Genomic DNA, 10,107 nt, shown 5'->3' with positions numbered 1-10,107 from the left:
ACGGAGCCAGGATGCTGTTCCTCTTTGCTGAAAACCTTCCCAGCTCCCCTGGTGAGAGGTGTCACCTGCCCAAGCACCCTGCACCCATCCAGCTCCTCCTGCCATGCACTGCAGCTTGCCCTTTGGCACTCCATTGTGCCCCGGACTTTGGCTCTGGCTGCGAAGCCAAGCTGTCCCTGGTGAGATCGAGAAGAAGAGGAAAGATCTGCCGTGATGTCATGAAAGTCCAGAGAGTGGCTTTTTTATTGCACGTGAAACCAGCGTGGCTTTCCTCAGCACAGCTGCAGAGAGGAACCCACAGAGGGCATCACAGCGTGGATGGGGCTGCGGGGCCCCTTCTCTCCTCATCCATGGTGGTGCTGCTCTGGGATGGGAACACCCCAGAGCCATGGGCCGCAGCCTCCTGAGCCCACCCGTGGCTGTCTGTCTCTGCTCACCGATCTCTATCCCCCTTTGCCAAGATTGATTTGCTCCATCCCCGGTTTTGAGGGACAGGGCTGGCTGGAGCACGCGGAGGACAGGAGGCAGCCAAGGCCAGCAGGGCTGTCCCCGTTGGAGCACTGAGGAAAGGGGCTGCATGCCCCCGGCTCCCCATCTTTGCCTTTTCCCTCTCCCCAGCCCCAGTTTTCCTAGGGGTGGTGATGCTCTGCTCCTCCCTGCCGCTGCCAGGCGAGGGCCAGCCGCTGCCTCAGGGCTGGTGGAGACATCTCAAAGGCGGGCTGGGATGTCCTGAGAGGACACAGCGTGGGGAGTTTTGTGCTGGGCAGCACCAAGGGAGACCTGCAAGACTCTGGGAAGGGTCCTAGAAACACAGAGGAGAAAGCAGCGATTAAAAAAAAACCAATATCCTCTGGTCCACAGCTCAACTCGGGCTCTTCCCAATGGGCCCTCAAGACAGTGCACAAGGGCCTCACCCTGCCAAAAGCCCCTCTCCTGGCCTGCGGACCCCTTTGCCCCCCCATGACTTTCACTGCTGCAGCCTCCCCCCGCTGCCGGTGCCGTCCTGGCCTTGTTTGTGCTCCCGCGATGAAGCAATGGGGCTGTAAAACCCTGCCTGGATCCCGCTGCCTGTCCCAGCGCGGTTATGGGGCTGTAAAGCCACAGGAATGCCAAGATCGCGGCTGGTCAAGGACAGGGAGGGAAGGAGGAGGCGGGGGGAGACAAAAACCTGAGGAGGGGGCCCAGCTTTGTGTGCTGGGCCGCCACACCCTGGGGAGCACCCATGGGTGCCCAGGGTGTCTTGTCCTGGTGTAGGAAGCAACGCTGGGAAGTGATGGGAGGCAACGAGACGGGTGGTGGGGTGGGCTCGGTGGAGATGGGCCACGTGGTGGGGATCTGGAGAAGATGGAGGCCCACAGAGGTGTCCCAGGCCACAAGGCTGAGCCTCGCCGGTGGCCATGGCAGTGACTTTCAGGGTGGGATTGGTGTTGAACTTTATCAGCGTCCCGGTGACTAACGCAGCCCGTCTGCCCCGCCGCCGATAGCTGTCTGCCCAAGGTTGTGCTGTTTGATGTTTTCTTCTCCGGGGGCTGTAAAGTTATCCATTGACTCGGGAAAACACAATTCAGGGAGACAGAGCTGCCGGGCGGGTTGGTCAGGTATCTCTGCCGCTCGGCAGAGAAGCGGCTACCAGTGGGGCATGGAGGGGCCTGCCTGCTCCCTGCCAGGCCCCGGGGCTGGGCTGGTGCTCACACAGCCTGGGGTCAGCCCTGTGGAGGCCTCGGCAGCCTCCCGTCTCCTGTAAAATGCAAGGGCTGGAAGGGGAGCAACCAAGGAGGGCTAAAATTTGGAGCCGGAGGTGGAGAGAGGCCCGTGGCTGCCCCTCCACCACTGGGAACGACGCCGTGACAGCAGCCACGAGCGCTTCCCTTCCAGCCTCCCTTATCTCCTCCGTCCTGAGGACTATAAACCCCTCAAGGCTCCCCGTGGTGCCCTATCGTGTAGCCGAAGCCAGGACCAAGCCATTAAAGTTAACTATTACCCAAAGTGAGTGTTTATTTGGGGTAATAGAGGCCCTGGGGAAAGTGAGGGAGGGGAGGAGGAAGGCTCTTGTTGCTTTTTGGCAAGATATGGCCAGCCCTGCAGCGCTGGGGCAGCCGGCAGCCTGCCCTGAAGTGGTGCTTGAACAAGATGAATGCTTAAATAACGGCGGGCAAACAGCGCTGCCGGCAGCAAGCTGGAAGAGCCCTGGCTGCTGAGCCCCAGCCAGCCCCAGAGCCCAGCGAAAGGGACAACTTGGGGTCCCCTGGCCACAGGGGTCCCCGTCACCTGCTCCCTGCAGGGCTGTCTTGTCCCTGTGGGAGGAGAGAGAGTTTTGGGAGAAATCCTCCTTTTCCAGGTGTTTTCTCCTTCCACCTGTGCGCCCACACCCTATCTCCCACCACTTCCTAGCTCCACCATGTCATACAACTCCCACCCTGTCCCACCTCCACCAGGACAGCCCCCTTGTCCCACTCCCTGCCCCCATGGCCGTCCAGATATCACACAGGGAATGGAGCCAGGGAGGAAACATCCCCATGCACACATTTCCTTGGATCGCAGAGTGCCTGGCAGTGGGCATCACCCGGCTTCATGCTGAGTATCTCCAAGCAGTGGGCTCCTTACAACTACTAGTAGTAGTGTTGGTGGCTTTATGGACCAGTGGGGTGGTCCAAGGAGACCGGGCAGTCTGAGCCCCAGAGGGAAGGTTCTGGTGGGAAACATGCAGCCAGCCCTAGAATCACTTTGGGAAAAGCCTGGGGAGCAGAAGAGCAAGGCAAGCATCCAGGGACTTTGGCAAGCACAGAAGAGAGCAGTGATGGGATGCAGAAGGATGAAAGCAGCCCTGAAAGCCTTGTGAGGGATGTAGACCCCATGAAGCAGGTGGATCTGATGGGAGGCAATGCTCAGGCAACTCATGAGCTGCAGGACCAGCACGGAGACACCGGGGGACAGCAGCCGACCACGAGAGCTGAGCCGAGGTGGTGGGAAACCCTATGAGCTCTTTAGGGCCAGGACAGCTGCTGGCCCTCACCCTGAGCATCCCAGTGCCCATTGTGGTGGGACGGAGCTTCCCCTCCTGCTCCTCCCTTCCTGGGCACATGCCGGCAGTGGGACGGCTTCCCACAAACGGTGCCGCTCGGGGAGAAACCCAATCGTGTGCCCAGTGCTCACCTGAACCCTCTAATCCCCTAATCCTTCACCAAGGAGACCCAAGCACTACCTGGGGCCACGGGAAGTGGAGGGTCCCCGGAGCAGGAGAATTGGCTCCCAGCACTGCTGTCAAGTCCCTTTGCTTTTTGGCTCATCCTGAAGCCCTGCCAGGGCTTTCTGATGGTTCCCCTGGCTTGGGCACCAGCAGGGTCGCACCATCCCTGCTTCCCAAGCCACCTTTCTCCAGAGCTGCCTCTGCTTTGAAGAAAACCCTGACCTCAAGCTGCTGGCGTGGGCTGTTTGGAGAGAAACGTGGCTGTGTGCAATGCACCGGGTGAGATTTGGGTGAAATATCCCTGCTGGCAGCAGGAGTGGGGGGCTCCAAACCACATCGAGAGCAGCCCCATCAGAGCTCAGCACCAGGAAAAGGTGAATGGGGGGCAAACCCTGCCTGGGGGAGCACCAAGACGCATGGCTGGTGCTGTGCTTACCTCCAGCACCCTAAAGGGACACGGGCTTGTCGCTGAGGCTGTCAGGAGGACACGTGCCAGGGAAGGACTATACAAACCCCACATCACCCCCCTCGCCTTCTGCATCCACCCAGCTGTGTCCTGTGACTGTGAAGGGAGCAAGAGGAGAATGAACATGCGGGTGGTGTAAATGAGGGAGGAGGAGTCCCACCCCTCAGCTCTTCCTGCTCCCATGATCTCCAAGTCACCGCTGGGCACCTCAGACCCCACATCCCACCCTCAGCCCAACGAAGCTCCCACCACCTCCCACCAGCCACCACCTCACGTGGGCCAGTGTCAAGGCCTCACAACTCATCGCACCAGTGAACTTTTCGCTTTTGTCTTCCCACAACAGGGCTCCAGATGCCACCTGCCCCATCTCCAGCCGGCCTAGGGTGAAAGCAGCTGGACCTTCACCTCGGCTCCTTCCCCAGACTCAACCCCCTCATCCCTCAGCTCCTCCAGCCACTGATGCACTTGGGGCAGCAGAGCCCTGCTTTTGGCTGAGGGCGTGGCAATGCCCTGGGAGCCAGCACAGGCTGAGTTTTGGCAGTAGGGATGCCCGAGATGACCCTGCCCAGGGAGTTCCTCCTTGCCCTCAGCACAAGGCAGCGCTTTCCGCCTGCCTCCAAGGACCAGAGCTCCCGGGAGGACATTGGGACGAGCAGCGTGAGGAGCTGCAACCTGAGTAGGAGGGACCCCGGGGGGATGAAGCCTTTTTTTCCTGCCCGGTGCAATTCCCAGTGAGCCTGAGATGGAGCAAGAAAACCGGTGGCAGGCTGAAGCCAGCAGGTACGAAGCGTCCCATCTTCTCCAGGTACCACACCATGTCCAGGGGCACTCAGCCCCGCAGATCCCACAGATGCTTCAGGAGAGATGTCAGAGTTATTGGTGCAACGACCCCAGGAGAGGAGGAATACGAAGCTCAAGCCACGGCTGAAGCTCCAATTTAAAGTATCTCCTGGAAGATGGACAACACCAGCCCGCTCCGCCAGGTTTGCTCAGGCTCCTGGCAGAGTCAGGCCTTCGTGCCAAGGTTTTGGGGTCTTTTTGGGGTCTCCTTGCAGCTGGGGTGGGTTTGCAGCTCCCAGGGCTTGGAGGCAGCCCTGGGGAGGAGCCGGTGGCCCTGCCTGTCCTGCTGTGCCACCTAGTGGGACACCAGCCCTGCTGGGGCAGGGGACACCGGCTCAGCCCGCTGCAAAACACCCAGGGAAAGCCTCATTTTACATATCCCCACTTATCCTTCTGCAGCTTGTGTCCCACAGCCCTTTCTGGTCCCCCAGCCAGGGGAAGGGGACACAGGATCAGGTCCCTCCAGGACCAGGATGCTCCAAGTCCAGCCCTCCCATCCCGTGGTACGTGTATGCCCCCAGGAGGGCCAGGAAAAGAAGAGAAAAGGCCCCGACCCTATTGCCTGGCTACTTCCAGACACAACCTGGAGAGCAACACTCGTGTCTGGGGGTCCTGTGTGTCCGTGGGTCCTTCCTGCAGGGGCTGGGGCACCCTGGGGACCGCAGCTGCACCCACCCAAGGCAAGGAACAGGCAAGACAGGGCAAGGAGGATGGCCAGACACCTCAAATGGGGCGAGAAGCTGCCCATTTGGGGCCCGTGGGCCAGGTGGGAAGCTGCAATTCCTTGTGACCAGCTGGGGGCAGGGCTTGCTTTCCTGCAGCTCGCAGCATGCAAGTAAAAGCAGGTTTGCTGGCTTTCTAAGCTACACCTGCTGCTGGAGCTCAGCTTTGAGGAGCAGCTTCAAAACTGAGGAAGTTTGCTGTGAGATCTCCTCCAAGCGAGGTGCTGCCACCCTAAACTCTTCATTTCGGGGTTTCCTAGCCAGGCAGATGGATAAGATTTTTTAAAGTTGTGGCTTTAGGCAGAAGACAGATTTCTAGCCTGTCCCACCCCATCGTCAGGCACCTGTAGAGTCCTCACAGAGCCTCAACGCTGCCCTAGGAAACACCCTGATGCTGCCATCAAGCAGGAATTTGCCAAAAAGGCAGCACGCAGCTGCTACAGCTTCTGAGGACAACTCTTCCTGATGCTGATGGCTTCAGCTTTTTGGCGAGAAATGCTTATATTGTCACCCAGAGGGCTGCTGAGTGCTTGGAGGACCCTTCCCCTGGGCTGGTCCTGTAATTAACACCATCCATCAGCGGGGACAGGGCTCGTCAGGAGGTGTGATCAGGTTGTACCAGCAATTGCATTGCTCCTAAGGAGGCTGGGGTGTCCCTTTTGAAAAATAGCCCCGTCATTAGATCTGAAGCATTAATTGAAAACCAAGCCCTGTGGGCAAGCCCTTCGGAGCTGACTGATCTCTCCAGAGCTCTCACGGATTTGCTGGAAGAGCAGTGGAGATGTGCTGTGCCCGGAGAAGACAATCCTGCCCCTTTAAGGTTACTCCAAGGCTAGAGGAGGTTTTGCAAAACATCCTGAACTTTTCTTCGAAGCTCAATTTGTCCTCATGGTCCTCCAGGGCTTTCCCGTTCCTCCTCGAAGAAGATTCATGAGCGCTGCCACGGAGTGAAGGGCACAGCTGTCCTCGCTGGATCATACCCACAGGGAGGGCGGGCGGCAATTAATAACGCTCATGAGCAAGGAACGAAGCAGGGGCCGGGGAAGGAATCAATTAAAGCCGCCTCGAAGGTGGGTGGCATTTGGGGGAGGACACGGGCAGCTGTGAAATATGGGCAAGGAGCTGCCGGGCTCTGCTCACCCCTCCTGCAGCAGGCTGCGGTGCTGGAGGAGGGGGGGGCACTGCACAAGGGAGCCCCCAGCCTGGGTTTGGGGAGGTCTGGGGCAGCCCCTTATACACAGACACCGACCCAGGGGGGTCCTGCACAACCTTCAGAGCACCGAGCTCCCACCTACCCAATGCATCTCCAGAGCTGCCGGGTGCTTCAGCGGGTGTTTAACACACAAACGAGCTTCCACACCGCTCCGGTTCCAGCTCTGGGGGTGTTTGCCAGGGACCAAGTCCTCCCCAGGGCGATCACAGCCCGGGGATGTGCATTAAATGAGCTGTTTTACAGGCAGCAGGCACCTGCCACCAGCAGAGGAGCGAGAGCTGCTCAGCAAAGCCGCCCTGCGGCCGCACGGACGCACCAGGGGGAGTTTGTCCAGGACTCGATGTTCACTGCCACCAGGTCCGATGAAATTAGCTGGGCATATCGAGGGAAAGGCACATCCTCAGGGCTTCTGAAGGAGGAGGGGTTCTTGGAGAAGGCCGGGTTTGTGGACACAGGGCTCTTTGGGCAGGGGGACGCGCTCTGCTGGCACCACACGGCTGGGGTTTGGGACTGGCTCTGCAGGACGGACAAAACCCATCCCTCGGTCGTGTGTGGAGCCCAGCAGCACAAATGCCCGCATTTTGATGGCAGGAAGCCTGGGCTGATGGATCCCAATAACACTGCGTTGAAATATCAAGGCAGTATGGCCTTACTTCAGGGTGTTCACTGCATTTGCTGGGCGCAGAAAGACACCGTGGAAAACAAAGGCGGTGGGGAGGTGACCTAGCTGCAGGCACACGCAGGCTATTTCTGTAGAAAGGTGAATTTTTAGGCTCCCCCCAGCCACCCACCACCCATCTCTGTGTACCACCAGGACAAGAGCAGCGTATTTTTCAGCGCAGAGCCCTTCTGCGTGCTCACAACACCAGCCCAGCAGATGGCAGGTCTGTGCAGCAGTGGCTGGAGCAGGGACAGTCCGAGGTTGGAAAGAAAAGGCTAAAACCACTCTTCTCCCCCTAAAAGTAGCTCCCAAAGCTCCTTAAAATCTTCAGTGCGCTCCCAGGAAAAGCATGTCAGTGTTTCTGCTGCTTGCTGCATGTCTTCTGAGCTCCTGAAATTTATTTATTTTTTTTAATTTTTGCTATTATTTCCAGCCTTTCTAGGCCAGGAAGGACAATAGGAAGCACAGGAGCTACTGGAGAGCTACGGAGAAAGGCAGGCAAGCACGCTGCCCCTCCTGTCCCCTTGGCACCACAGGTCACAGGGGTCTCCCTGCCTGGTCATCGCCCCGGCTGGGGTCTGCTGGCACGTCCCTGCCCCACTTGTCCCTCCAAGGCACGAGATGTCATGCTTGGAAACCTCATCCTCAGCAAAAGCTGGGGGGCTGCAAGAGATTTTGGGGTTCCTGAAGGGGTTGGGCTTGGGAGAGAGGCATAACATCGCCAAAATTTGTGTGTGTGTGCCCTCACCTTGCCCTAGCCCTCTATTTGCAGTGGTCTTGAGACTCCCCAAAAAGAGAGGAGCCCCCCTCCGAGAGACACTGGCTCCCCTTCTCAGGCAGGCTCCTGCCTGTGAGCCAAGTGCCTGGCACCTGTGGGGCTGCTGGCGGTGGATGTGGGAGCCCAAACAGCTTCTGAAAACGGGGCTGAGCACTGCGTGGTGTCTGGGGCTGCAATGGGGAGAGGAACGGCACAGTACCCAGATCCCCTGGAGCTCCGGCCATCCCCATCTGCCAAGGGTTTAAATCTCTTCTGCCTGCCTTGAGGTGTTTATTCCTACTCCGTGAGCAGGCTCCTGGATGGTTTCAGCTGTACCCGAGCATCCCGATGAGTGGCACGAAGCTTACAGCCCCGGGGCAGCTCCTCCTGCCTCCCAGCTGCAGCATCACCTTGTGGGGCAGAGCCTTGTAGCTGGTGACAATTCCCCTACGAAAAGCTGCCGGTGCATCCAGGGCACGCTCAGAAATGAGTGTTGAAATGTCACCGAGCTTTGGCATGAGGATGCACAGCACAAGCCCAGCATCAAGTGCTCCAGCTCCTGGGGTTGCCACAGCCCCAGGAATGTCTGAGGGGATGTGGGAAGGGGCTGGGAATGTCCTGGGGACCCCGCTACCTACCTGCCGGGGGAGCCGACGGGAGCTTCGGGATGCTGAGACCTGCTGTAGGAGTGCCCGTGGCAGCTCCTTCCCCCAGCTTGGCAGCCCAGAGGAGACACCGGAGGCTTTGGCTTGAAGTGCTTGGAGATGAAAGCCCGCCTGCAGGCCTTCATCCCAGCGGGCAGCGGGCAGCGGGGTGGGCAGACAAAGAGGCAGCAGGCGCGGTGACCTTTGCGTCCTGCGCCGAAGGAAGCGGGAGGCAAAATGCCAGCCCTGCCAGGCTGCTCTGCCTCCAAACCCGCTGCTTGCCCCTGCTGCTGCGCCCCCTCGGAGGTGCCGAGAGCCTGCGCTGGCCTTGATCTGCGCCCGCAGCTTGTTTCAGGTGCTTTATTTTGGGGTTTGCGGGAAGGAAGAAAGCGATAAATAAATAAATAGCCTCCCGCTCCCACCCCCAGGTCACGGCAGGCTCCTTGCAGGCTCCCAGCTCTGCCAGGTGCACGAGTTTTCCTGTGAATCCCCCCCATCAGATCCACCTCCACCCAGAGTCCTGCCGTGCAGGTGGGCAGCACACGGGATTTCTCATCCCGTATTTCTGGGAACGAGGCACAGACTGTCTGGGCGGAGGGGCTGCCGCCTTGGGAACACGCCTTGCTTCCTCCATGGGTGTTAGAAACCTTCGCTCTTTAACCTGAATCGCAGCCACTGCCACCTGCCTGGGGTTTTTCAAGACCTAACATCTTGCAGATAAAATATATATATATATATATATATATATATATATAAAGTCCCTCTCTGCATGCTGGCCTGTAGGAAATAGAAGGCACAGCCCTGCCTCTGCAGCAGCTCCCAGGTAGCTCCTGCCTGCACTGCAGCTCCCGTCGCATCGCTGTTGCAAGGTGTTGCTCGTGAGTTTTAGGATTTTGCCAGTGTAATAACTAACAAACACTTCGATGCCAGCAGCAATTAGTGCTCACCCTCGCCGGGGAGGAGGCAGGTCGGTCCGGGTACCTGCTGGAGCACCTCTGCTTCATCCCAGCAGCCAGACAGCGCGTGGGGGATGCAGCGAGGGACCTGAACTGCTGCCTGGGATGATGTTGTGAGCAGCAAGGAAGGCGCTGTGCAGGAGGGGCGCAGGGTTCATAAATCAGGCACTGCGGATGGCGCCGGTGGCGTTTACGGCTCCCCCAGCGCTGCCGGGGAGCGATGCAGAGCCCCTGTCCAGCTTGGCTCCCAGAGCATTTTGGCACCTCCTGTCCCTTCTCCGCTGCCAATTCCCACCCCAAGCCTTCCTTTCTGAGCTGCTCAGAGCCACCTTGTCCTGCTGCCCTCGGCAGGGGCCGTGCTCAGCCCCCTGCACCTCTCCTGGTGGGGCTGATGGAGACTGGGGCTGATGGAGACGGCTCCTGCGGGTACCCGGTTATCTCCCGTACCCGGTTATCTCCCACAGAAGCAGAAGCAGCTCTTGGACTTTCAGCCCGCAAGCACTTCACAAATCCCTATCTCCCCACGAGGAGACTCGCTGCCCAGCAGATCTTTTCTCAGATTTAATAACTTCAACGAACACCGGGTAACCCCACCTGCGGTGGCTGTATCTTTCCCAGTGCTTTGACAGCATTGGAGCCATTGCAAGCCAATATTTCTCTA

The 10,107-nt window shown here is 59.0% G+C and overlaps 1 protein-coding gene across 3 annotated transcripts; it reads left to right on the top strand.

The window, feature by feature from the left end:
* The first annotated feature begins 3,517 nt into the window (after positions 1–3,517).
* Positions 3,518–9,080, top strand: LOC311443704 (uncharacterized protein). Of its 3 annotated transcripts, none has more exons than XM_084534055.1 (2): positions 3,518–6,035; positions 6,116–9,080. In XM_084534055.1, exon 1 carries the CDS (start codon positions 4,518–4,520, stop codon positions 5,499–5,501), a length of 984 nt encoding a protein of 327 aa, XP_084390181.1. In that variant the 5' UTR covers positions 3,518–4,517; the 3' UTR covers positions 5,502–6,035; positions 6,116–9,080. The 3 variants fall into 3 exon arrangements, with proteins under 3 accessions (XP_084390181.1, XP_084390179.1, XP_084390180.1); XM_084534053.1 differs by having other exon boundaries at positions 3,518–6,285; positions 6,672–9,080; XM_084534054.1 differs by having other exon boundaries at positions 3,518–6,785; positions 7,523–9,080.
* The last annotated feature ends 1,027 nt before the right edge of the window (positions 9,081–10,107 follow it).

This window comes from Aythya ferina (assembly GCF_964211825.1).
Source record: "Aythya ferina genome assembly, chromosome: 13".
In the NCBI taxonomy this organism is placed as follows: Eukaryota; Metazoa; Chordata; class Aves; order Anseriformes; family Anatidae; genus Aythya; species Aythya ferina.
This window is presented reverse-complemented; position numbering and strand designations above follow the sequence as displayed.